This window comes from Canis aureus, chromosome 15 (genome assembly GCF_053574225.1).
Source record: "Canis aureus isolate CA01 chromosome 15, VMU_Caureus_v.1.0, whole genome shotgun sequence".
NCBI classification, from domain to species: Eukaryota; Metazoa; Chordata; class Mammalia; order Carnivora; family Canidae; genus Canis; species Canis aureus.
In genome coordinates this window covers 62,345,083-62,372,843 of record NC_135625.1, presented here as the reverse complement: position 1 = coordinate 62,372,843, position 27,761 = coordinate 62,345,083, and the positions used below count along the sequence as shown (strand labels likewise).

At 48.7% G+C, this 27,761-nt stretch overlaps 2 protein-coding genes across 8 annotated transcripts in view; one reads left to right on the top strand and one right to left on the bottom strand.

Moving 5' to 3' along the window:
* The first annotated feature begins 1,630 nt into the window (after positions 1 to 1,630).
* On the top strand, positions 1,631 to 25,722 carry TCAF2 (TRPM8 channel associated factor 2). Of its 2 annotated transcripts, none has more exons than XM_077850252.1 (8): positions 1,631 to 1,727; positions 3,929 to 4,574; positions 15,873 to 16,864; positions 17,158 to 17,255; positions 18,267 to 18,480; positions 18,799 to 19,038; positions 19,938 to 20,275; positions 22,934 to 25,722. In XM_077850252.1, the coding sequence occupies exons 2-8, from the start codon at positions 3,952 to 3,954 to the stop codon at positions 23,180 to 23,182; spliced, it is 2,754 nt and encodes a 917-aa protein (XP_077706378.1). In that variant the 5' UTR covers positions 1,631 to 1,727; positions 3,929 to 3,951; the 3' UTR covers positions 23,183 to 25,722. The 2 variants fall into 2 exon arrangements, with proteins under 2 accessions (XP_077706378.1, XP_077706379.1); XM_077850253.1 differs by lacking the exon at positions 22,934 to 25,722 and adding an exon at positions 20,389 to 20,934.
* LOC144285027 (taste receptor type 2 member 62-like) overlaps positions 2,394 to 27,761 on the bottom strand; it is a 169,591-nt gene continuing 144,223 nt past the window's right edge. For 2 of the 6 annotated variants that reach the window (XR_013353412.1, XR_013353411.1), the window contains exons 3-5: positions 20,213 to 20,269; positions 16,624 to 19,850; positions 2,395 to 2,556 (exon numbers count right to left, since the gene is read on the bottom strand). The gene's annotated coding sequence lies outside the window, so the exon portion shown is untranslated. Of the gene's footprint in view, positions 2,557 to 3,100; positions 3,157 to 16,623; positions 19,851 to 20,212; positions 20,270 to 25,366; positions 25,594 to 27,761 lie in introns of those variants that run through there. The other 4 variants (XR_013353410.1, XR_013353414.1, XR_013353409.1 and 1 more) reach the window with 4 other exon arrangements.

The window sequence follows — 27,761 nt, the reverse complement described above, 5'->3', positions numbered from 1 at the left end:
ACCAACGATAATCAGTGGTCATACAAGTAAGTGTGGAACCGCAACCTGGGCAAGAATAAGAAGAATTAGAAGCAGAGGTGCGGGGCGCCTGGGTGGCTCAGCTGTGCAGCGTCTGCCTTCGGCCCAGGGCGTGACCCCGGGGTCCCGGGATCGAGTCCCGCATCGGGCTCCCTGCATGGAGCCTGCTTCTCCTTCTGCCTGTGTCTCTGCCTCTCTCTGTCTCTCATGAATAAATACATAAAATCTTAAAAAAAAAAAAAAGTAGAGGTGTTTGGTGTAGTCTGTAGGAGGATTCGGTATGATCTGGAGGTTAGGAAGTTCTTTTCTAGGCAAGTGACGGCTGAGTCGCTTTCCAGGAGAAGGAAGTTTCACTTTGATAGGAAGGAGCATACGGTTGAGTAAACTTAAACCCCTGCAGCAGGGCTGCCTCTGACACCAGTTTCTATGATGCTTCCAGACCCCTTCTGGAGCTTGATTGAGCTCGCAGGAGCCTCGCGCCTCGGCCAGCACGGCGTGCACGAGCGGGTGCCGACCAGCAGGGGGCAGCCCTCCAGCGCCCGGAGGGGGGCACGCGGTTCCACGCCACCAACCCTCGGCCGGGGCGACCGCGTGGCCGGGAGCTCTTCACCCCGAATCCGGGTGACCGGAGGCTTCACGTTAGCCTTCCGCATCAAGTGCGATAGCAACTTGGCAAGGCTGCGTCTCGTACCCCGGAACCGTCGGAGGGCCTGAGGGAGCTGCTTCCGGCCCCGACCCCTGCAGACGGAGGAACCCCGCCTCCTGGGACCGCTAGCCACCCACCCCGACGGAGCCCCGCGAGCCCCGAGGCCCCCGAGAGCACCCAGCCCAGGCGCCGCGCGGGGGCGACTCCGGGGGCGTGGCCCCGCCCCTCGCCCCGCCCCACCGCGCCTGGCCCCGCCCCTCAGCCGCGCACCCAGCCTATCCGGTCCCCAGGCGGTCCGCTGCGCCCCGCCCCTCGCCCCGCCCCCACCGCGCCTGGCCCCGCCCCTCAGCCGCGCACCCAGCCTATCCGGTCCCCAGGCGGTCCGCTGCGCCCCGCCCCTCGCCCCGCCCCCACCGCGCCTGGCCCCGCCCCTCAGCCGCGCACCCAGCCTATCCGGTCCCCAGGCGGTCCGCTGCGCCCCGCCCCTCGCCCCGCCCCCCACCGCGCCTGGCCCCGCCCCTCAGCCGCGCACCCCGCCTATCCGGTCCCCAGGCGGTCCCCTGCGCCCCGCCCCTCGCCCCGCCCCCACCGCGCCTGGCCCCGCCCCTCAGCCGTGCACCCAGCCTATCCGGTCCCCAGGCGGTCCGCTGCGCCCCGCCCCTCGCCCCGCCCCCACCCACCACGGCTGGCCCCGCCCCTCAGCCGGCCACGCCCCCAGCCTACCTGGCCCCAGGCTGTCCGCTGCGCCCGCCAGCCCCGCCCCTCGCCCCGCCCCCGCCGCGCCTGGCCCCGCCCCTCAGCCGCGCACCCCGCCTATCCGGTCCCCAGGCGGTCCCCTGCGCCCCGTGAGCCCCGGCAGCGCCCCCGCCCCCCGCGCACCCAGCCTACCCGGCCCCAGGCGGTCCGCTGCGCCCCGCCAGCCCCGGCAGCGCCCCCGCCCCCCGCGCACCCTGAGCCCGCGGGGCCGCGCCCTCCGCGCCCTCCGCGCCCCGCCCCGGCCGCCCGCCGCGCACTGCCGGAGCCCCCCGCGCCCGAGCCAGCGCTGCACATCCGCCTGCTGCTCGTGAGTCCGCCGGTCCGAGGGCCCTGGGGTTGGGGCGGGACCGAGCCGGGGACACTGGTGCGCCCCGGGGGCCAGAAGCTCCCGAGAACGTGCCCTGGGCCGGCCTGTTCCTCTCTTCTCAGGTCCCAAGTTTCGTTTCGTTTAGCTGGACTGCTGCTGTTTGCTTTTTGTCTCAAAACACACCGACTTGGGGGTCGGGAACCTGAGGGAGCCGTGTGCGCGGGTGTGTGCGTGCCCGTGCGGCGCACCCCTCCGGGGGAGCAGGACCCCGGGCATCTCCTGCGGCGGGGTCGGCTTGCCCGGCCGCCGCGGGTCCCGGGGCAGTGGAGGCCGCTGTCTCAGAGGGGCTTGGGCTTCCTGACCTCTGTCGCTGCTTTCCCCCTCCTACAGCCGAAACCTGAGGTCACCCACACGCCCCGTGACACTGCGCGTGCGTGTTGGATCTCTTGGGAATTCACTGTCCTGGGAGCATTACTGAGAAACAGGCGGTCAGACGGGAAGGGAAGTTGGGGGGTGGAAAGGAGCTGGACTTTGTACAGGAAATACAGGGCATGTTCAGGGGTGCCGCACCTGCTGCAGGTTTGTAGAGAATGTAGCAGGAAAAAAAAGTCTGCAAAACGGGGGTGGGGGGGGCCAGACCTGGGTGGCTTTCAAATTCAAGGCAAGGCTCCCAGCTTTTACCTTTTGGGGACTGGATGAAATTGGAGAGTTTTTATTACAAAGAGGAGCGGATAGGATGGCTTGAGGAAGACTGTGGGTGAGAATCCGTCCTGAGACTAAAGCCAGATCCGTGTAGTCTAGGTGCCAGTACAGGTGATGTTCGAGGGACCTGGTGACGCAAGATGAACAAAGTGAGGGAGGCAGCTGGCTGGCTAAGGAAACAGGAGAGAGGCAAAGGGAGAGGAGAGCTTTGGTGTCTTAGGTTCATTTCTTCCCCCAAAGTACAGCCTTGCCATAAGAACCTGAGTCAGGTTGTTTGGGATGTGAGCCCAGAATGCCAGAGCGAGGATGTGGGAAGGGAGAGACCAGGAAGGAGGGAGGGGAAGGGAAGGGCATAGGGCTGAGCTGTTTACCCTGTGGCCAGCTGCAGCTTGGAGCTGTGATGAGGAACTCCAGAACGCACCTGGGGACCACCACACCTGGCCGTGTGTCCCCGACATCCCCCCTAAGCTAACCACCACTTCAAAGCTGCCCCTGTGCACCTGCCCAAGTGACAAGGCATTCCAGCGCTCAGGAGATTCCTGCCTGGTGGCTCCTGAAGTTGGAGGTGGGCCGAGGGGAGTGGACAGGGCACCCGGAGTATGGCCTTTGTCACTTGGGGGAGCCAGAAAGGTCAGCATAGGGACAGACCCTCGTGTTTCCTCAGTACTCACCGTGTGCTCACAACAGGGGGTTTTCATATGCATTCTCTTCATCAAAAACAATCCTCCTGGGGGTATATGAGTCTCTTTTTAGGAATGGGGAAACTGAGGCTTAAGTAATTTATCCAAGAGGAGCTGCTTCAAGGAAATAATCAGCTCAATTTTAGGCACCCTGAATTTTAAAAGACCTCTGGAAACCACAGAATGCTACCCACCTACAGGTGAGGGCTGACATGATAAATTGGGAGGCATTTCAATTCATTTAGTCAGAAGTATCCCCCAAAATGCAGTTTCTGGAAGGTCACCTGACCTTTTTGTCCACAGAGATGCAGTGCAATACCAAGGCAACTTCTGCACACCAGTTCTCCCCTGCACACCAGGCCCCTCCCTGGGCCACTCAGGTCCTGCTCTGCCCCACCCGGCGCCCTCCGGCCACCCCGCCAGGTGCTGCTTTGGGCTGGTGTCCTCTCCTCCTGAAGCATTTCAGATCTCGGTGGAAATGTCAGTTCCAGCTCCACAGTCACTCCTTCATCTAGTCCTTTCCTAACATGCGATCTAGATTCTCCAGTTGCCTGATAACCCATCACTGGTTTATCTTCCGAAGTTATTAATTGTTGCATTTCCCGTATCCGTTTATGTACCCGTTATTGTCCTTCCCCTTCTGAAATAGCAGATTCATGAAAGTGGGGCCCTTGTCTGCTATGTTCCTTGCTGTATTCCCAGGGGTTGGCCCACAGTGGGGATCCCAGTAAATGGCTTTTGTGTGAATGCATTTGTTGTGTTTTTCGCTCAATCCTTCATCAGTTCTAAGCCAAGTTGAGTCTTTGGTTTTCTCTGCAGCATCTGCAGCAGCTAGTTGAACCATGGTGACAACTCCCACCCGGGCTTTCGAGGCCCTCATGGATGGAGTGACCAGCTGGAATGTCCCCAAAGACCCCGTCCCATGTGAACTGCTTCTTATTGGAGAAGCCGCCTTCCCAGTGATGGTGAATGACAAGGGACAGGTCCTCATTGCTGCCTCCTCCTATGGCTTAGGCCGCCTGGTGGTGGTGTCCCATGAGGGCTACCTGATGGATGCTGGCTTGGCTCCATTTCTTCGTAATGCAGTGCGTTGGCTCTGTGCCTCACCTGGGGCTCCCACTGGAGTGCACCCCTCCCTGGAATCATTAGTAACTATCCTGCAGGCCTGTGGAGTTCAGGCACAAGTTCAGTCAGACCTGGGGCCCCCCCTGGGGGTTTACTGCATCAATGCCTACAATGATAAGATGACTGCAGAGCTGATCCAGTTTGTGAAACATGGAGGTGGCTTGCTCATCGGGGGCCAGGCCTGGTATTGGGCCAGTCAGCATGGTCGTGACAACGTGCTGTCCAGGTTCCCTGGGAACCAGGTGACAAGTGTGGCTGGAGTGTACTTCACCGACATCTATGGGGACAAAGGCCGGTTCAAGGTTTCTAAGAAGATACCCAAGATCCCACTCCAGGTCGGGTGAGTGGTATTTCCCCACAGGGAGTCTGACACATATTAATGATAGTTTCAATCTCCCTCTTCAGTGAGCTTCCTTTTTTTATTTTTTTTAAAGTAGGCTCTGTCCCCAACATGGAGCCCAAAGCAGGGTTTCAACTCATGACCCTGAGATCAAGACCTGAGCTGAGATCAAGTGTTGGATGCTCAGGGGCCCCTGGGTGGCTCAGTCGGTTGAGCATCTGACTCTCAGTCTCAGAGTCTGAGAGTTCAGCGTAGAGTCGGCTTGGGATTCTCTCTCTCCCTCTCCTTCTGCCCTTCCCTCTACTCATGCTTGCTCTCTCAAAAATAAATAAATAAAATCGTTTAAAGAAAAAATTGAACACTCAACCAGCTAAGCCATGCAGGCACCCCCGAGCTTCCATTTTAATACACGTGATTCTCCACTCTATTTTGGAACCACCAGAAGCCAAACACAGGATGATGAAAACACACCGAGGCCCGAGGGGGGCTGGGTTCTCGCTGCTACTCCGTCCTGTGGCCAAAGAGAAGAGCTGATCTCACTCACCTCTCTGTTTCCCGTGTCTAGCACCTGGGGTGGCGAGAGCGCGTATCAGTGTCTCTCAAACAGATGAAAGAACGCTGTTGTGGGAGCACTGCCGGGTGCCAGGCCCCATCCAGCGGACCTAGCCTTCCCTCCTGCTCATTTATATTCCAGTGCAGAGTTAGGCAACTGAGGAAACGAATCGATAGAAACTCTAGCGGGTGCTGATATGCGCTACGAGGAAAGTAAAGCATGACAAGTGGACAGAGTGACAGGGAAGGGAGGGGAGGGTACTTAGGGTCATCAGAACTAGGTGGTGTTTCAAACAGAGACACTTAATACAAGGAATTGACTAAACAGAGCTGAAAACCTCTACAAGAGACAGCACGGTAGCCGAAGGCTTAGTAACAGCTGGACTGACAGGGTGTCCCTGGAGCCCAGGTGCCGAGTCACCTGGTGGACGCTGGAGCCATGTGAGGCCTGTCTAGCAGGACCTGGGACCCCAGATGTGGGGGCTGTCCATGGGACCTGGGGTCTCAGAGGAGATGCTCCAATTGTCAGCAACACAGGCTGAAGAGAGAGACAAAGAGCCTGGCTCCTTCCCTCTGCCTGCCTGGCCTCGGGCCTCTACCTCTGCCTCCCTTGGGTGTCCCCACCAGAAGCCAGGGAAGGGCAGTTCTCTGAAAAGCCCAGCAGGCTGGAGAAGCGCGGTGGCGAGTGGGTGTGAGTGCCAGCAAGCAAGTGGCCGGCTCAGAAGGCCTCTCTGGTCTGGTCTGGGGACCCCTAAGAGATCTCAAAGAATTTAGGGAATGAGCCTTACCAACATCTGTGAAAAGAGAACTCGCAGGGAGGAAAGGAGGAGGCCTGAAGCTGAAGCCCACCTGCTTCGTTGCAGGAACATCAAGGAAGCTGGTGTGCCCGGAGCTGAGTGAATGAGGGCTGGTGTAAGGGAGAGGATGTGGGTCAGAGGAGTGACAAGAGGTACTTCTATTTCGAAAGGAACCCTTCGATGGAGAACAGGCTGCAGGAGGCAAGGGTGGAGGCAGGAGACCCATCGGGAGGCTCCTGAAACAGCCCACCCAAGAGGGGCAGGTGGCTCAGGGTGATAGCAGCGGAGCTGAAGGTGACATTCGGGACCCGATGGGTGAACATGGAGTAAGAGGGCAAAAAGGCGTGAGGACTTTGGGTCTGGATGCCTTCAAGACTGGTGTTGCCACTTAAGGAGCTGAGAAGGCAGCTCAGAGGAGACGGGGCATTTCATTCTGGACACTTGGGGTTTGGGATCACATCACAGGTGAGATCGGTGACCAACTTTGGCCACATGTGACGGAGGCCTCACCACAATGGATTGACTGTGCAGGAGTTAATCTTGTGTAACGTGAAGTCCAGATAGCTAGGCCTGTGGCAATGACGGGCTCATTCATTCTCTGTCTCTCTCTGCTCCGCCTGCACCCCTGCCCCTGCCTTCATGGCATAATCACCTTTACCTTTATGGGTACGAGGTTGCCCCTCCCACTTCAGGTGCTACACCTACACCCGGGCCAGGAGAAGCTGGGATATCCACACCCGCTGCGGCGTACGTTCCTTTTGATTCAGAAAATAAAATATTTTCTGGAAGCCCTGACCATTAGACTTCCTATTACATGTCAGTGGCCCAAACTAGCTCAGTTGGCCAGCTCTGCTGCCAGAGGGTGTCGGGGCGGGACGTTTTTAAAAGAGCACTGGCAACTCTGAAGAAATCAAGATGCTGATAGAAAGAAGAGCATACGCGTGGTGATGAGCAGCTGGCAGTGCCCCGGGCCGTCAGCCCCAAGCCAGGGTGCGCTTGGACCTCCTTCCCTGTGACAGGGTTGGGAGGGGGTGGGAGGTGACAGGTTACTCAGAAACATCAGGGTGGATCTGATCCACTCCAGCCCATTTTTGCTTCTAATTCTCAGGGACAAACCCCATGAGCCTGACTCCTCTTAATTGTGCCAAAGGCTCTGGTCCATCTTATTATAGCTATTTTTCTTTGTCTACACATACATTTTTCATCTCTGCTGACGAACCAAAGTTATATTTTGTGTTCCTTTTGACTTTCAGTTACAGAAAATTTCAAACATGCAAAAGTAGAGACCTTCATAAGAACAAAGTCAGTTTCACTGGAGCACCTGGGTGGCTCAGTGGTTGAGCATCCGCCTTTGGCTCAGGTCGTGATCCCAAGGTCCTAGGATCGAGTTCCTCGTCAGGCTCCTCATTGGCAGCTTGCTTCTCCCTCTGCCTATGTATTTGCCTCTCTTTCTGTGTCACTCATGAGTAGATAAATAAAATCTTTTTTAAAAAATCAGTTTTACTGATAGCCCCACCCCCCATTTCACCCCAGATTACTCAGAAGTAAATCACAGACATCGTATCAGATTTCAATATGTATGTCTAAAGTTATAAACATTTTTGAAAACATAACCACAGGATACCGTTGTCACATCTAAAATTGTTAATAATTCCTTAATGTTATCATGTATTTCCATGATTATCTTTTTTTGTTCAAAGTTTGTTGAACTTGGTATTTATTAAAGCCCAAATATTTTGACTGATGGTTCTGACTTTTATATCTCATATGAGTTGCCTCACCAACTCTTCTTATCTCTTGCTTTGTTCTATTTTTTGTTGGAGGAAGTAGGTACTTTGTCTTGAGCAGTTTCCTGCAATCAGAATTTTGCTGATTACATCCCTATGGTGTCATTTAATATATTCCTTTGTTCCCTGTATTTTCTGCACACTGGAAGTTAGATCTAGATTCTATGGCTGGGATTGGCAAACTGGCCAGTGGGCCAGCCCATTTTTGTAAATAGTTTCATCCGAGGGACGCCTGCGTAGCTTAGCAGTTAAGCATCTGCCTTCAGCTCAGGGCATGATCCCGGGGTCCTGGGATCGAGTCCCGCATTGGGCTCCCTGCGTGGAGTCTGCTTCTCCCTCTGTCTGTGTCTCTGCCTCTGTGTCTCTCATGAATATATAAATAAAATCTCAAAAAAAATAGTTTCATCGGAACACAGCTACACCCGTCTGTGTACCTACATGTTGTCTATGGCTGCTTTGGAGCTACCAGGGGCAGAGTTGAGGAGTATCAGCAGAGACCAGGTGGCCCACAAGCTTAAAATGTCTATTACCTGACCTGTTAACAAAGTCCCCTACACACACCCCGATTTAAGAGGCTTGATGAGATTTATGTTTGAATTTTTGGCCTGACCACTTTAGAGTGGTACCATGTTGTGTGTCCACAGGACGGAACCTAACGTCTGTTTCTCTCATGGTGACATTAGCAGTCATTAATAATCATTGCCTAACCCTAGATTCATTAATTCATTAGTGGTTATAAAATGATAGGTTTAAAGTTCTAGCATTTCTTTTATTTAATATTTAGAATATTTCTATAAAAATGAACTTCCCTTCCTCCACTATTTGCTTCCTGCACTATTTTCCTGTGGTCCAGTCTGTGTAGGGAAGGCAGGACAAGTGCTGGATTCTGCTTCTCTTCCCCTTTTTAACCGGTTTTCCGAGCACTGGTTTGAGTGGATCCCTAGAATCTTCCAAAGGCCTCCATTGTGAACTCATGGATTGAAACACATAATAAATGTGTTTCATCTTAGGTTTGGCCATTATGAGCCTATTCACAAAAAGGCTCCTGAAATTTTTTTTTTTGAAGATTTTTTTATTTATTTGAGAGAGAGAGAGAGAGAGAATGGGCATGAGCAGGGGAGGAGAGGCGACAGAGGGAGAAGCAGACTTCCCAAGAAGCAGGGAGCTGGATGCGGAGCTTGATCCCAGGATCCTGAAATCATGACCTGAGCTGAAGGCAGACGCTTTACCAACTGGGTCACCAGGCACCCCTGGAACTCCTGAAATTTCTGACCCAACCTTCATGGGCTTCCTTGTTTCCGTCTCATGTTCAACACGTTCCTGCCCCCTACCTAAGAGCAGCCATTTCTCCAAGGAACCCTTACTTCTTTGAGTGGGAAATGGTGTTTAGGAAACAAAGTCTGTTGGGTGCTCACTGCTCCTGGGCTGATCATTGTTTCCAGGCCTTTTGAGTGGGCTGAACTAAGAAATAAGTATTTTTAAAAGATACATACATCAAGAGTTCATACTGATGCTTCAAATTCAACTTCAGGGCTACAGGGTTTTATTTAATTGAACAATCTTACATCTGTTTCCTTTTTACCCCTTGATGAAAAAATGTGAGCTCTGAAAAAAGTAACTTAATGATTCATTGGCTTGATGCCACAATACATACATAACGGTTGCTAAATAACGGTACTACCAGCACAGTTAAAGATGATTTTCAGCTCCTTTCATCCCTATGATATATTTTATTAGGTATATAAAGTCAAATTACTATTCTTTAAAGACACTTAGACTAGCTCTCCTCTTTGTGGTTATACCACTAAGTGGACACACATGAGATTCATTTAGATAGTTTACCCTGCTTTTCGGGAGTTGCATTTGTGAATTAATATTATTGTAAAAAATATTATTGTATAGTTATGTAACATAGCTGTGTGGGTCTACAGTAAAATATTAAGCCAATATTTTATCCCTATTCCCTTAACATAATTTTCTTCTCTCCCTTTAAAAAAAAAAAAAAAACTATCTTTACTCCACTCTTGGTTGATACATGAACACACACACACACACACTTGAAAAAAGGTGATAGTATACCACACTTATTTTTCTCCACCTTACTTTTTTTACTTAATATTATTTTCTGGAGATGGCTCCATAGTAGCCTATAGATATTCACTATATATTTTATTACATTGAAATGTATGTGTGCCGCATAATTTATCCAGTTGGTTTTTTACTGACAGACATTTGAGTTTCTAGTATTTAAAATCTTTTTCCAGTATTCTTTTTCTTTTTTAAAGATTTTTTTTTTTTTTTACTTATGAGACACAGAGAGAGAGAGAGAGAGGCAGAGACACAGGCAGAGGGAGAAGCAGGCTCCATGCAGGGAGCCCGATGTGGGACTGGATCCCAGGACTCCGGGATCACACCCTGAGCCAAAGGCAGATGCTCACCCGCTGAGCTACCCAGGTGCCCCTTTTTCCAGTATTCTTACTATTACATCTATCCTGCAATAAATTCCTATGTGCATGTCTTCATATTTTTACCATATCACTGCAAATAAGATTGGTGAGTCAAAGGAGAAGTGCAAATGTAATTTCTGCTAAACATTTAATTCCCCAGAATTGGGTTCCCCAGGAACCCAGCTCAGGAACCAACACAGTGTACAGGAAGTTTACTAGGAGGGACTCTCCAAATCAATGCCTATGGGGGAAGGGGAGATGGAAGGATTGGACAGGAGAAATTGGGCCGTGAGGTAGATACTTAGTAGCAAATACTTTTAATGGTATTTTCACTATTAAGTAAAACACTGGGAAAATTCTAAGTGTTTAATAAATGGAACATTGCTTCCATTATTATGGTATATCTTACTTTTCAGCTCCTTAAAGACTTATTACTTAAAGAATAAGAAAATACTCAAAATAAAATAAAATTAAGATATAAAATTAGATTAAAATGATATGCCAAATTTGTTAAGGCAAGTGTATGTACGTAAGTAGAAAATAAAATACTAGAAGAAAATAAAACAAAGTTTTAATAGTGTATCTCTAGGGATAAGTTGATAGGTGATGACTGTTTTCATCTTTAAACATTTCTGTAATTTCCAAATTGTCTATAATTATAACCTGAGAAAATTTTATATTACTTCTCTGCCTTTTTATAAAATCTTAAACAATAGGAAACATTTCCTCAAATTATACTTAAGACGTCGGCTCGGATTCAGTCCTCCTTCACCTGGCATCACCTTAGAGGTTTTTAGGGAACTTCCCTGCCAGCAAATCTTGGTGCAAAGCTCCTGGACTGACCCAGCAGGTTTGCTAACTTCAGATTCCTGCTGGAGGCAGGAAATACTCTGTCTGCCAAGGAGAGGGGCGGTGTCTAAAAACCCAACAGAAGATAACTCTCAATGTCCTGTCCCCAAGGGCAAGAGCTGACCCACACCTGTGGTTATGTACCCAGGAGGGCACTGCCCTTGCTTTCATATGCAAGGTCAGATCCAAAGGCACTCACTGCTTTTAAGCCAAGACACAGTGGAGTCTAGGGAAAACATTACTCCCAGAACAACAGCTCAATACACAACAGCTCTAGACCTGTAAGGTCTAGAATGTATTAGGAACTGCTCACATGAAGGTGACGCCCTTGCGTCCACCCCTGGTTCGGGGGAGTAGGCCTAGCCTCAGGTCCCCAAAGAGTGGAAGGGCTATCCCCAGCAAGTGTGTATACACGCATCCCGCATTCATCCACCTTCCCAGGTAATATGGAGGTTGATATACTTCTACTTTCACTTTCTTGTTTCCTGAGGTTTACAGCATGCACTTGAAGGCAAAGATCACCTGGGTCTGCTGCTGTCCTTGCTGGGGATAGTCCTGCCCCCTCCCCCCATTCCCACTCCCAGGTGGGATGTGTGTGGCATTCCTCAGGCCCCCCTGGCTGCCCTAAAGGGAAAAACAAATGCTTCCCTAATAGAGATCACAGTCCAGCAAAGACAGGAGTCGCCCTCAGTTTACAAATGTCTTAGTGATTTACAAGAAGGAAGCATTCTTATCCATAACCTAACTTCCAGAAGGAAATGCCCGACTATTTTAATGTCAATGCTTAACTAGAGGGAAAACCAACCTTAACTGGACAATGGCAAGGCCTCCAGTATCTTGGAGGTCCTCCTTCGCATATGAAAGTTCTTTGGAAAACCTCCCTTTTCCTGATCTCACCCAACTCCAAGTATATAATCAGTTGCTCCTCACAACCCCTTTCCAGCTCTTTCTGCCCACAAGTCCTGTCCCAGTGCTTTTTTTTTTTTCAAGATTTTATTTATTTGAGACAGAGAGCAAGAGAGCACAAGTGGAGAGGGGAAGAGGGAGATGCATACTCCCGGCTGAGCAGAGAGCCTGAGGACTTGATCCCAGGACCCTGAGGTCACGACCCTGAGATCAGGACCTGGGTTGAAGGCTGATGCTTAATCGACTGAACCACCCAGGCACCGCTATCACCATGCTTTAATAAAACCATCTTCTTGCACCAAAGACATTTCAAGAATTCTTTCTTGGCCTTGGGTTTTGAGCCCTAAAGTCTTTCCTGCATCAGTCTGAGGTCCCTCTGAACACCACCACCTCTCATTTCCCTTCTTCTTCAGTGTCTCCTGCACTGTCCTCTCTGAAGGGACACATTGCATTTCCTTTTCTATAAATGCTGTATTATTTGCACCTTCACATCTGTTTATTTATCTAAATATTTATTTATTTATTTATTTATTTATTTATTTATTTATTTATTTATTTATTTGGATGGGGGTGGGCAGAGAGAGAGAGAAAATCTCAAGACTCGCTGTGAAGTGTGGAGCCCGATGCAGGACTCAATCCCAGGACCCTGAGACCATGACCTGAGCCCAAATCAAGAGCCAGATGCTCAACTGAGTCACCCAGGCGCCCCAACCTTCACATCTATTTAAAGCCTCTTTTGCACAAACTGTACATGTTGATTGCCATATACTCACCTATGGGCTTAATCCAAGGACTCAATAATTAAAGGAGAGTTTCTGCTGTGTGGACAACACTGGCTGTAGGGGCAAACCACCCTGGATTTGCTTCCCGTTCCCACCAGTTATTAGCTAAGAACCATGGAGCAGCTGCCTAACTTTTTTAAGCCTCATTTATAAAGCAACAATAATATATTTCAGGTTTATCATGATTTAAAGAGAGAATCCAGACGTGTAGATGCCTAGCATATATTAAGCCTCATTAAGTAATAGCTACTTTCAATATTTTTCAGACTTCAATATTGTAACTAGATAGTATACAAGATTTTAAATATTGGTAAATAGATCATCTGAGATCATTCATATTGCCCGTCTAACATTGTCAATCTGTTGAGAATTGCCTCATGTCCCATCTACTATGCTTGCTCCTCCTTCCTTCTTTTTTCTTTTGAGAAATATCCCATCTTCTTACAAAAATATTTCTAAAGGAATTCAAGGTTACTGTGAAAACATACAACAGAAATATGTAGAAGAGAATGGCAGGTTGTCTTCTATCCCAAGCCTCTGAACTAAGGTAGCTACTACCACTCTGAGAAGCTTGATGCAGATCATCTAATTTGCTCATCTGTGCATGTGTGTAAGCCAAAAATTGGTATTTTTATTTAATGTATCATGTTTGAGAAAGTCTGTTTCTTTCTGTATATTTATGTCACAGATTGGTGGAATATGGCATTCTGGGCTTTCTGTTGTCCTCAGAGTTTGGAAGACTATTGCCCTATTGTGGTCTGGTTCTAATCAAGTGTGTTTTTATTCCGCTTGAATCATTTCTATTCTCTTTTTTTTTTTTTCTCTTAATGTTACCGACTCACTGGATGCTGAGAGAGCCATTACCATCCCAAACGTGATTAGGAGGTCATCAAATTTTAATTTGCTTTGCAGCAGTTTTTGCTTTCAGTGCTGTTTTTAAGATCCTAAAAACTGATGAAAATTGTATCTTTGGTTAAGTGTAACTTTTACCCATGGAAAAATATTCATCTTTGTGTATTTTAATTCTTTCCTCTTTGAATTCAGTTGCATCTCTAATTAATACTAGCACTTCTGATTTCTTTTTGCAGTGTTTTCCAGATATAGCTTTGTTGCTATCTAGATTTCCTCACTTGCAGCCCTTCTGGATCCGTTTCAAGTCTGTCTTTTACAAGCAGCTGATACCTAGATGTTCTTAGCCCAATCTAAGAGCCTCTGTCTTTTCATATAGAAATTTAACCCATGCATATATAGTGATAACTTCAGTGTATCTCTTACTCTTGCCTTCTTATTTTGTTTTTATGCTTTCTGTCTACATCCTTTCTTAAGTTTTCTCTATTCCTTAAATTCCCCAACACATTTGTAGATTATACATTTCATTCCTATTTTTCAAGCAGTTACTTTAACATTTTAAGTTTAATTTGTGATTTTTAATTACCTGAGAAAATAAAATTTCTTACATTTTCTTTATTTGAAAAAAAAAATACTAATGAGGCTAAAGCCGCTTTGACCATCTCTTTCAAAACCAGCCCTGTCTCACTATCCACAACCCAAAAAAGTTTATTGTGGTTTTACCCTGACTTTCTTGACATTTACGTTGACATATATTAACTTTGTTTTATTTTTGTCTTATGTCATCGGCATCACCAAGTTCTGCTATTTTAGAAATTTTTTTTTGCTCAGCAGAATGTTCTGGACATCTGTCCACGTTAATTCGCATGGATCTACTTGCTGTTATTAACCAGTAAATAACAAGCCATGGTATGATTAATGCCAGTTTTTTATTTGTTTCTCCCTTATGCTGAAGAGAAATTGGGAGAAATTGTACAAGAGGTACTTTTTTCAGTAATGTTTTGCTACTTCAACAAATTCTTTTTAACGTTTGATTTTTAGAATGAGACAATAAAGTTTTATAAAGGTAATTAAAATTATCTATAATCCCACTAGCCAAGATGGTCATTGAAGACATTTTGATAAATATGCCTTAGATTCTGCTTCTATGACTGGTTTGATGTTTTCTATTTGTCTTTTTTTGTTTTGTTTTGTGTTTTTGTTTTTGGTGGTTTATGAAAGTTGGCTTATTTAGGGCACAGTTTCTTGGAATCTGATTTTTAACTTTTTTCCATTAAGCATTTTCCAATATTATTTAATAATTATTTTAATTACCACATGGTAAACCATATACAGTTAACCATAACTTATTTAACCAATCCCCCATTGTTTGACATTTAGAGTATACAAATTGGTTTTTAAAAAAATCTTGAAGTACAGACTTTGTCTGAATTTATTACATTTAGACCATTTCTCAATAAAAAGTGGAAAATAATTTCATCAGATTTAAGTGATAATTTTAAAAGAGGGCATGTTTGCATAAATCTTTAAGTGTAGTACTAACAATTTACTTGTGTTTCTAGCTCAGAGCTAGGAATTTGATGTTTCCACAGCTTTTTTTCCCCAGAAAATTAGCTCTGAGAAATGTAGGAGTAGGATCACTTTCTCTAGGAATGGACTATTTTTTTCTAACCTATTTATATGTTTAATTACTTAAAAAGACATGAAAGTCAAGTCAGAATATTCAACACTCATTTGACTAACATGGGAAGAATTCCTGGAAGTGTTTACTTGGAGAAGATGGACTTGAAGATGTGCACATAAGGCCACTACCACACTCCTCAGTATCTCATCAAAGCGTTTTTGTTTTGTTTTGTTTTGTTTTTTTAAGATTTTATTTACTTATTCGTGAGAGAGGCAGAGACATAGGGAGAGGGAGAAGCAGGCTCCCTGCAGGGCTCCATCCCAGGATCCCGGGATCACAACCTGAACCAAAAGGCAGATGCTCAACCACTGAGCCACCCAGGTGCCCCATGTGTCATCAAATCTAGGACCACATCAGTTATAAGCAGCACCGTTATCTTATATGTCACTAAGAGCAAACACTCCCAAGTAAACAATGATATACCATCAGTTGGTTGTTAAAAGGTAAAGAAAAATGCCTTAGACTCGAGAAAGTAAACGGCATTACCTACTCAAATCCTAGCAGTTATTAGGGAGAACGAGGGGATTGGCATGAACGAGGTCATCTTTGCACCCCTGCCCAGATTGTGAGTTTGTCTACCTTGTGAGTTTGTCTAAGTGCTTCTCCGCCTGACTGTCGCCCCTCTGTCCCCCTGTCACTTGCCAGGTGTGGGGAGGTTCTCCGGCAAGATCAGCAGCAGCTCCTGGAAGGGATCTCAGAGCTGGACATCAAGACGGGGGGAGTCCCCTCGCAGCTGCTGGTGCACGGCGCCCTCGCCTTCCCTCTGGGGTTAGACGCCTCGCTGGGCTGCTTCCTGGCAGGCGCCCGCTACGGCCAGGGCCGGGTGGTCCTGGCTGCCCACGAGGGCATGCTCTGTGCTCCCAAGCTGGGGCGCTTCCTGCTCAATGCTGTGCGCTGGCTGGCCAGAGGCCAGCCGGGCAAGTGTGGGGTGAACACGGGTCTGGAACACCTGTGTGCCCTGCTGTCGGAGCATGGCCTGGAGTGCAGCCTGCAGCCCCACCTGACTCGGGGCTTGCGCGTGTACTGCTGCACGGCCTACAGCGACCGGGAGGCCCGGCAGCTGCGGGAGTTCGTGGCCGAGGGTGGGGGCCTGCTGATCGGGGGCCAGGCCTGGTGGTGGGCCTCCCAGAACCCGGGCCGCTCCGCTTTGGCCGGTTTCCCCGGTAACGTCATCCTCAACGGCTTTGGCCTGAGCATCCTGGCTCAGACTCTCCAGGCAGGCCGGTTCCCTGCCCCGACCCCCGAGATGCGGGGCTACCACTTGCGCAAGGCGCTGTCTGAATTCCAGGCTGCGCTGAACCACGGGGCTGGGGACTTGGGAAAGCGCTGGCTGGCGAGGCTGGGAGCAGATGGCGCAGCCTTCCTGCAGATCCCTGCAGAGGGGGTCCCTGCTTACCTATCCTTGCACCGACTGCTGAGGAAGATGCTGCGTCTGTCGGGCCTCCCGGCCGTGAGCCCCGAGCGCCCCGTGGCTAGCGACTCCTTCGAGGCGGCGGTGCTCTGCTTGGCCACCGAGCTGGCACGTGCCGGGACCGACTGCTCCCAGCTGGTGCAGGAGCTTGGGACCTGGACCTGCAGCTCCAGTCCGCACCCCTCAGAACACCCCATCACCGTGGAGATTGATGGGAGCAACCCAGGTAGAGAGCGAGGAGCGCACCCCGAGCATCAAACCCTGGGGGAAGTGGGGGGGTTCCCGGGATCGCAGGACACTGCAGGTGCTGAAGCTCAGGTGGGGCAGCTTCACTGTCTCTCGTGTGCTTTGGGGAAGATGGGGTTGGGGTCCCGCTTGGGAGGGATGCGTGCGAACGGGAAGCATGGATGAGTTGAGGTAGGCAGGGGAGGGGTTGTGTTTCCGGGAGGGGTGGCGAGGCTCCAGGTGCAGCAGAACCAGGTGGGGGAAGAACTCAGCCTGTCCTCTGGCTCTTGGCAGGCAGCTGTGATTCCTGGGTGAGCACCGGCCTCTACCTGCCACAAGGAAAAAGTGCAGAAGTCTCGCTGTCGGAAGCCGCAGCCTGTGCTGGCCTGAAGGTAAGGCCAGAACGCCCACTGCTGACACCCCAATCTGCAAAGCCACACCTTGTCCTCAGCTCACAGCAGGGCTGCTGGGAGGCCAGGAAGGGACTGCTCTGCCCATTTCACAGATTTCATAGATGAAGCAGCTCAATTTCAGGGAACCTAAAGGAGTGACCTGGTGCCAGAGCAAATTTCAGGTATTCAAACCCAAGCCCCTGGATGTCCATGTATAGTAATTTTACCTCCCCACGGGGATGTGAGGGGGGCCAGCACCCGTCACATCCTCAGGACCACACTTGCTTCACCAACAGCACACGGCCTTTCTGCATTATACGTCATTACCTAGGCACCCAGAGGGTGTGCTTCATCTAGTCACAAATATAGGCCCTACAGACAGAATTAAAATTGTCCTGCCTCAGCTCTGAGGGTCACTTCCTGTTACAGGGGGTCTTTTGCTTACATTAAACTTAAGAAAAGTAACCCCAGGACTCCAGACAAAACAGCTTTCAACCCATCTGACCCAGAAGGAGAGCCCTTGACAAAGGGAGAAGTGAGAATCAATCCTCCTGGCTCAGGCCAGATCCCGCTGCCTCTGGATGGGTGGCCTCCTGTCTGTACACAAAGGGTGGGCCACGATCCCCTGTGGCTCATCCTGGCTTTGGAGTCACCACATGGGCATCGCCCTGACATGAGAGCCTGTATTCCACGTGGTACAGAGGCACTGTGGGGCCCTAGTCAGTTTCTGTCTCAGGGTTATCTTCCCTGGTCTATCTGGTGACAACCCACTGTTGAGTTGTTTAAATCCCTAGAAGAATGGTTTTACATCCCCTTCAGTCCCTATGACTTTTGAAGTACAAAAATTCCTTAAGTTTCCATGCATAGCTCATAGAAGGGGGAAGCTGGTGTTTTTCTAAGACCTGCCATTCACTCAGCACACACATAGCACCCCCCCCCATACACATACACATACCACACCACACCACAGGGACCTAATTCCTCCTACACATGGTGGAATCACCTCCCCAGGTACAGATTGGCTGCCACACCGATAACTTGACCAATGCCAGCAAGCTGTCTCGAGCTCCTGTGGTGACTCACCAGTGCTGTATGGACAGGACCGTACAATCCATCTCCTGCCTCTGGGGTGGCCTTATCTATGTCATTGTGCCAAAGGGCAGCCAACTGGGCCCCATATCTATCACCGTCAAGAGGGCTGTGCCTGCCCCCTACTACAAGCTGGGTGAGTGGACTGAATGCTAAAGGTCTGAAGAAGGGGTGCTGAGGATGCCACCATAGTTATGGACTGCTTGCTAAAGGGGGATGGGGGTAGGGATTGGCGACAGAAAGCAGAACCATTCAAGATATAGTGGAGGTGGGAACTATGGCATACCATGTCCATGGAGACACCTGGGCAGAACCAAGGGGAAGGTCTGGAGGCCTGTCCTTCACTTCATAGCGTGTAGATGACATGTAACTAGTTCATTATTTCATTGTCCTCCTCCTGGAGTTCAGGGTAAGTTGGGGAAATGGATAACAGGCCCATGATATTTATTCCCAGGTAAAACCTCTCTAGAGGAGTGGAAGAACTGTATCCAGGGGAGCCTGGCTCCCTGGGGAGAGCTGGCAACGGACAATATCATCTTGACGGTGCCAACTGCAAACCTGCAAGCCCTGGAGAACCCCGAGCCTGCACTCCGCCTCTGGGATGAGATGATGTGTGCTGTAGCCCGGCTAGCAGCCCGGCCTTTTCCTTTCTGCCGTCCCGAGAGGATTGTTGCTGACGTGCAGATCTCAGCCGGTGGGTGCTCCAGGGGTGTGCTCCCAGTCAGTGGACACCACTTATTCATTATTTTGTCTTATTTAATGTCCCATATGTAAAAGGCATAATCTTACCGGTAAAAGAAAAAAGACATAATAGACATAGACCTTGACGGGGATGCAAAGATGTTCCCATGTGAAAAGGTGAGTCCTTTACATCTACAAAGTGAGATTTCACAGGATAGCAGAACAATCTCAGGGGGAAAAAATCACTACCAGGAGTTCACAGACAGCAATGAGCCTCCTCTTCATTGTTTCAAGGAGATGTTAAAACAGAAATATTTTTTCAAACGTAAGTCAGAGTTGGCAATGGAAGGAAGGAGTAGGGAAAGAAGTTTATGGTAAGTATTGAGAGGTTTCCGTGAAAGAAAAAGAAGGAAACGTGTTTCTGACATAGAGAACATTCCTTTAGACCTCACTTTTCTTCTCTTATAAAAGGAGAAGATCATCTCTGCTAAAGAGTATAAATCTGTACAGTGGGTGGCTTACACGGCGGAAGAACTGACACGGCTCTGACCCCAAGGATCCCAAATCCAGACATGGGACGTAGTGCTGCAGACTCACACGATAGGAAATGCACAAAATAAAGCACTGAACTGTAGCGAGAACAGCTGTGTAAAGTGTATTCGTCTTCTTCAGGGCCGGAGAGGGAGGAGGGCATAACCCTGGCGTGAAAGGCTGGGAAAGGGGCTGGGGACTGTTCAGTTTCTGACCAAGTAGCCATCTGCTTTCCAATCAGCATGGACATTCTGGTATTCCTGGGGGCAGCCAGGATGGTAAGGAAAAGTTACCCTGCAGAGAGGAATGAAGGGGGATGGTTTGTGTCCCCCCGCCCCACTGACCCCACCATTGCCTCATCTCTTCCTTCTGCATCATCAGGCTGGATGCACTCCGGATACCCCATCATGTGCCACCTGGAGTCAGTGCAAGAGCTCCTCAATGAGGCAGGCATGAGGAGCACGGGTCTGTGGGGACCCATCCATGAGCTGGGTCACAACCAGCAGCAAGAAAAGTGGGAGTTCCCGCCCCACACCACTGAGGCCACCTGCAACCTCTGGTCTGTCTACGTGCATGAGACGGTCCTGGGCATCCCCAGGGCTCAGGCCCACCCTGCCCTGTGCCCTCCAGAACGAGAGAAGAGAATCCGAACATACCTGGGCAAGGGAGCCCCTCTGTGTGACTGGAATGTGTGGACGGCTCTGGAAACATACCTACAGGTATGGAGCAGAAAGTCAGGAAGGGCATGGGGGACCAGACTGCATGGTGGGGTTTCTCTAAGATGAGGATACTGACACTTGTCCCACTGGCCTCCTATCCTTTGTGACATTAGGTAAGAGGAAATGAAAAGTATTCTGGAAAACAAGTAGAGAAAATACAGCCTACTGGTCTACTGGTCACGAGCAGAAGTTCTGAGTTAGTCATTCTTGAGGTTGGAGCCCAGCGCCTCCACTCACCAGTTTTGACCATGGTCACCAGATAAGTGCTCCAGAAGGGGGAGCTGTTTTGTTGTGCTTTGTTGCTTCTCACCTTCGTTCAGGGCATCAAGTGAGTGTTGCATCCCTTCAGCCCCTCATTGTAACAGTGGTGTGTCTCTGGGACAACTGTGTTACAAGAGGCTTTTTTAGGAGCTCATTGTTGTCAAGGTCTGACTTCAGTTACCCACTTGAAACTGAATGAATAAGTGAGGGGGATCCCTGGGTGGCTCAGCGGTTTAGCACCTGCCTTCGGCCCAGGGCATGGTCCTGGGGTCTCAGGATCGAGTCCTGCATTGGGCTCCTTCCATGGAGCCTGCTTCTCCCTCTGCCTGTGTCTCTGCTTCTCTCTCTCTCTGTATCTCTCATGAATAATAAAATACACTTAAAAAAAAAAAGAGTAAGTGAATAACCAACCAAGCCAATGGGAGAACCCCAAAGTCCTGAAGCAGGTGGGCTTCCTGTGAAAGGCACGCAAAGCCCTGTCCCTCCCCTGACCTGCACTGAGCATTAATGTCTCCAAGTTGTCCCCAGATCGGACCCCATGTGCGGTCCACCACAGCCCTGCAGGAGAGTGGTGTCGCCCACTTCTCCCAGAGGCAAGTGCCAGGTTCCAGAATTTCAGCAGCCTGTCCCGTATCGCTCGTTTAAATAATGGACCCAGAGCCTAAAGTAGGGAGGTAATGACAAGTCTCCGGCTTTGGCACTGCCACACCCCCTCAAGTTGTTTTCTTCCCCGTGTTTTCTATGAGTGAATGCAGACAGCTCGAGTCCACGAGATGACTGTGTACCGCCTCAGGCCTGTGTCGTGCAGCCACTCTGAGAGCCTACAGGGAAACACACTAGAAATGCCGCTTGCCACCAAAGTGTCAGCGAGAGCCATACATGTGCCCTCCCCACCCACCCACTCACCAGGGAGCCCTGAAGATCATTTTGCAGAAGCTATGGAGAGACCCATCACCTTGGAGTCCTTGGTCTTGGGATGGGCAGACACCTTCGGACTCCTCCACCTGCCCCCTCCCCCTGTCACCTTGCAGGTGCTCCCTACCTTTCTCTGTCTTGGCAAGAGCCTCCTATGTTGTTCCAGCCTCTTGCCTCCACCCCCACAGTCCATCCTCCAGTTTACTTCCCAAATAACCTCAAAATCTCACTCTTCAAGTGGTCTCCTCCACATACAGAGTAAAGTCGAAGCCACTTGGCAGGGTGCAGAAGGCCCCGCATGACAGGCTTGCACCAGCTCCAGCTCCCGTTTCTCGGCCTCCCTAGTTGGCCTCCCTAGTTAGCCTCTACTGCTTCCCTCCTGCCCCCGAACACATCTTCCGCCTCAGCTTCCTACCCACCAACCCCCATGTTTCCTTCCCGTGGCCGAAACGTGCTTGAACATTTTAACCCGTTGCCTCTCTCACCTGTCAAAATTCAACTCTATTGCCCTCTGCTCCTGACATTATTTCCTTTTTTGGTAATTTATTTACACATCTGTCTCTCCCACTGACCCGCGACCTCTGGGAGAACAGGAGCTCTTCATCACTTTTGTGATCAAATATCAGTGTGCACCATACCTGGCACACGGTAGATATTCAATGTCATGTGTGTAAGAAGAGTTTAATGTGTTGATGTACTAATAGTGACGTGCAGGAGGACTGTCAGAGCCCAAGGCAGTGAATCAGAGGGAGGCCTTGACTTCAGGATGTCATCTGTCCTTGGAGTCAGAATTCTCCTCCTAGGACACCCCAGGATCCTCGCGCGTTCCACATCTCTATTAGCGAACAAGGGCCTCCTGCCCGTGGCTTTCCGGTGGGCCACCCCTGTGAGAACCTAAGTCACTGTCCTTTTGAGCCCCTGGTGATGTGCCTGCATCTTTCTTGTTTTGCCCCAAAGCGAGTGTTCCACAGAGCAAAACAGTAGCCTTGACGACAGTTACCGATCTGAGATGGCTGTATAAGAACAGGGGCTTTACTATGCCTGGGAAGTGTTGGAAGTCCCCAGCCTTTAGGATCCCAGAGACCAATCATGAAAGACACGAGGGTTTCCCACCTCGGTTGGGCTCAGACCCATCTGATACCTAGGAAAACACTTAGGATCTGGGGATATAACTTATAAATTAGAGATAATGATAATAACTGTCATTTACTGAGTATTTACGTCTTTTCAGATATTAGCTTCCCTGTGAGGTCCCCTACTAAATTCGGGGGCTGTCGGTTCAGTGGCCAAGAGGCGGAATGCACCAACAGGATTGTATTTATGTGCAGGGGTAGGATGGGGAAACAAAGGCAAATCACAGGAGGGAAGTTCATGAAAGATCAAGGGGAAGGAATCACTGTGACTGAGATATACTTTGAACAGGCATGTTGCAGGTACTATGACAAATTGGCTCCTCATCCTGTCTCTTCTTTCTGTTCTCAGCTGCAGGAGGCCTTTGGGTGGGAGCCCTTCACCGAGCTCTTTGCAGAGTACCAGATGCTCTCTGGCATCCCCAAAGACAAGGCTGGCAAGATGAATCTCTGGGTGAAGAAGTTCTCTGAAAAGGTGCAGAAGAATCTGGCTCCATTCTTTGAGGCCTGGGGCTGGCCTGTCCAGAAGGACGTGGCGAATAGTCTGGCCTATCTGCCTGAGTGGCAGGGAAACCCCATGCGGGTGGACATGCATCACTAGGAGTAGACGAAGTGTAGCAAGGTGGCGGAGGGAGAGCAGTTATGGTCACAAGACAAAATGACACCAACTTTCTCAGGAAAATGCCCTCGTTGCTGCTCCCCTGTTTATACTGTCACTGTCACCTACTCGTTTCACCATCTAATTCTCCAGCAGAGAATCTTAACGTCTGTGCATCTTAAGATCCTACAGGCTCTTGGCTTCTACTTTTGACCAACAGTTCTTTCTTTTCTTTTTTTAAAGATTTTATTTATTTATTTGAAGGAGGGAGAGAGCACACACAAGAGAGCAAGCACAAACAGGGGGAAGGGCAGAGGGAGACGGAGAAGGAGACTCTGCTGAGCAGGGAGTCTGACGACGCAGGGCTCGATCCCAGGACCCCGAGACCATGACCTGAGCTGAAGGCAGATGCTTAACCACCTGAGCCAGCCAGGAGCGCCTTGACCAACAGTTCTAAAGACCATGAGTTTCCGTAATAATCTCATCCCTGCTGAACTTGAACACGGCTACTAATTTTTTTATGCTTTGGGAAGTTCTCTAACAGCAAAAGAGACAGGCTGGTATAGAGAGCCCTGAGCGGCTTTGGCTTTATGGAAAATCTCTTAAGGTCTCTGGACTTCTGTATTCTCATCCATGACATGGGGATAAAAGTCTGCCGTTTGATGGCAGTGAAGTGTTCATCCACTGCGACACGCATACACATGCAAGGGCTTTAGCTTTGGCCGGGGCTCATGGTGGCCTGTGTGTCCAGTCTTGTGTGGACACCCTGAAAACCGAATCCCACCTCAGAATTGGCCACCTTGAGATGGGCATGCAGTCCTTGTCCGTGTAAGAGTATTTAATGCATATCAGTGTTGTTCCGGACACGGTACTAATGATCCGTACTGAGATCCTGTTCTGTCTCATGTCCTTTCTCCCACCGCTGCAAGGATTCTTGGGTATGACACAACCCGAAGAATGGTGTAAACTCAAAACAGATGATATAAGGGGCACCTGGGTGGCTCCATCAGTTAAGCATCTGACTCTTGGTTTCAGCTTGGGTCATGGTCTCAGCATCATGAAATCAAGCTGCCATCAGGCTCTGCATTCAGACAGAGTCTCCTGTTCTTCTCTGCTTCTCTCCCTGCTTGCTCTCCCTCTCAAATAAATAAAATCTTTAAAAAGAGAGAGAGAGATGGTATAAACTCAAACTGGATGACATAGAGCCACTTGGTCTTCTTGGTTAGTTGCACGTTCTAGTACTTTTGTTTCAACCAAAAGTAAATGTCACAGTAGCAAACGCTACCAAGTCCACCAGCCTGTTTGTTCTTAGCACAAAGCAGGCGACAGACCCTTCTGGTCACTACAGAATCAAGGCACTGTCTGGTGTTAACAGCAGCCATGCTGAGAAGTCCACGTGCATGACAGGCTCCACCTGGGAGCAGGATTATAGCAGGCGCAGCAGAGCAATTAACCCATAACACAACCTCCCTGAGCTTTCTCATAATCCATTCCAACCCATCCCAACCCTTTGGCTACGTGGAGTTCTCACTGAAGCTTTGTCTCCAGGATTAATGAATGAGGTGTGGCCATTTTTCTCTAGCTTGATTTTGAACCATATTTTTGCTGTTTTGAATATCATTCCATGAGCTGTGTTGAGAGTAGAGTGGCTCCTCAGAAGAACAACTGACCGGTGGAAGTCTTCTTCTGGATCCCATCCTCTTCCTCCTGATTCTAGGATAATTTCCTTCTATTTTAATCTTATCCTTTGCCAGGTGCTTTTCACTTGAAAGGGGCTCAATAAACATTTGTGAAAAGAAAGAACAGTAATGACACGTAGCACACAATGAGCAGTCAGTGTGTCCCAGGCATTGTGTGGGCTGTTTTCTGAGTCATCTCATGGAACCCTCACAACAGACCTTTGAAGTAGGTACTGTTATTATCCCCACATCAGAGTTGAGAAGACAAGACAGATATTTAGGGATATTAAATAACTTCTGAAGTCACCAAGCTAATAAGAGGAAAAGTTGAACCCCCAGGGCTTGAGTGGAACTCCCAGCAATGAAAAAAAAATCATCCTTGAAGGATTTATAATTGAAACAGAAATTCACCTAGAAAAGAGAAGCTCATCAAACTTCTGATTTGCCTCATGTTAACTACTGAATTTTTGTTAAATATCAAAGTTAACCTCCCAGAAGGCATTAGTACCTGATTTTCTGGTTGTCTCCGCAAATGATTAGCCTATCGGTAGGGAAAGGATTTGAACCCAGGAAATTCAGCTTCAGAACTGGTATTCTTAACCATGATGTTAAGGAGGAGAGCACAGGTGGTTACTACTGGGTTTAAGAGGTTGCCATAGAGACAAAGACAAAACCTGACTCTTCCTCAACACTCTGTAGGGGAAACTGGAGCCTTCCCTTCTTACAATTCTAAGTTCACAATTACTTGTAACTGTGAGAATCTCAGGGTATTCCATATTCCAGAGTATATTTAATGCTCACAAGGATGTTAATGGAGCCATGGTGAATCATCAATAAATGCTGTTTGCCAGGAACTGTTATAAATGCTTTTATTTATTGATGCTTACAACAAAGCCACAGAATAAGTACTAATGCTGTCTCTGCTTGGCAGAGAAGGAAGCAGAGATACAAAGGTAAGTGGTGAGGCCACATTTCCAACCCTGGAAGCTGGACCCCCAAGCCCACCCTCAGAGCCAACATACTATATATGCTTCCTGGGTCTACTGCAATCGGCAGCTCTGCTTGCGAGAGACTCGCGTGTTTGGCTACTGAACCACAAATGGCCAACCCGATCCAAACTGCTAAAAACCAAGCATGTGATTTCTAGTTGCTCAAAAAGAAAATTACTTAATGATAAGGGTCATTCATCCAAGGTACACATCCTTTAATACCACGACCCTGCCCTACCTAGTCTGGAGGATTTTAAAGATCTGATACTTCAAAATCACAGCTTGGTGGAGTTCTAGAAGCTTGTCTCAAACACAAGACTTGTATCCAAGTGTCCTTTGCTCATTCTGAAGGATATCCCAATTTCCATCTTCATGTCTCAGAACCCGTGGGACAAGGAACCACATATTTTTTTCTTTAAGATTTTATTTATTCATTCATGAAAGACACACAGAGAGAGGCAGAAACACAGGCAGAGGGAGAAGCAGACCCCCCATGAGAGCCCGATGTGGGACTCGATCCCGGGACTCCAGGACCATGCCCTGGGCCAAAGGTAGACACCCAACCACTGAGCCACCCGGGCGTCCCGTAACCACATATGTTTTATGGACTATTAAATCCAATGTCTGAAATATCCACATTCAGAGAAAACTGGATAAATTTCAAAGGAAAGACACCACCAGGGTAATTTAGGGAAGTAGTAATGGCTGCCTTACAGTTTTAAAGGCGATAAAAAGGACTCTACCTGTATCTTCTCCCTCACCACTGAGTTATTTAGAAGTATGGGCAATTAATTTCAAAAACATTGCAGAACTAGTGGTTGGTCACACCGAATGGAACCATACAACCTCCTACTTCCAGCAAATATTGTTAAACTGAAATAAATCCTGCTAAAGGGAATTTAAGTAATTTCTGTCGAGTGAACCTAGAGTTGTAGATTCTGGGATCACCTATATTGTTCTTTGTCTCCTCCTTGTGGCTGCTCAGAAACATTACAATTTCTGACCTTCAACAGCACTGTTCCATGGAGGCAGAGGCAAACAGTCCCTGCCCTAGCTTTCCTTTACAAGAGCTATCCATGCTACTCTTCCTTTTTTTTTTTTTAATATTTTATTTATTTATTCATGAGAGACAGAGAGAGAGAGAGAGAGAGGCAGAGACACAGTCAGAGGGAGAAGCAGGCTCTACGCAGGGAGCCCGACGTGGGACTTGATTCCAGGTCTCCAGGATCAGGCCCTGGGCTGAAGTCAGGTGCTAAACCCCTGAGCCACCCAGGGATCCCCATGCTACTCTTCCTATAAAGCAACTGGCTCTTCACTTTTTAAAAAAATATTCTAAATGAATTTTTTAAAGCCAAGAAATATAACTTTTAGAAGAGGGCAAATACACAAATTCCCTGAAGGGGTAATTTAAAGCCTACTGTCCAAATCTTTAAGATCTTTGAAAGTTTGTCTTTATTATGAAGGCAAGTATCTCACCAAAAGACCCCTCATGGCTTTTGATCTTTGAATAGAGATACACAAAGGAGGCCAGCTTCGCTTGCACTATCCATGAAAAAATCTCCCAAATCAATGTACTCTTACTCAAATAGAAATAAATTCATCTACTGTTTAGCTCGTAATATTGTTGAAATGGATTTAGATTGTTGGCATATAAGAATAACTTCCCATATCAATTACACATATGAAATTTTGGTTAATACTTCTCATTAAATTATGAGCTTCATAAGATAGATGATCATTACAGCAAGCCCAAGAAAATCTTTAAAAAAAAAAAAAAAACAGGGCCCTGGGTGGCTCAGTTGGTTAAACATTTGCCTTCGCTCAGGTCATGATCTTGGAGTCCTGGGATTGAGTCCCATGTCAGGCTTCCTGGTCAATGGGGGTCTGTTACCCCCCTCAAATAAATAAATGAAA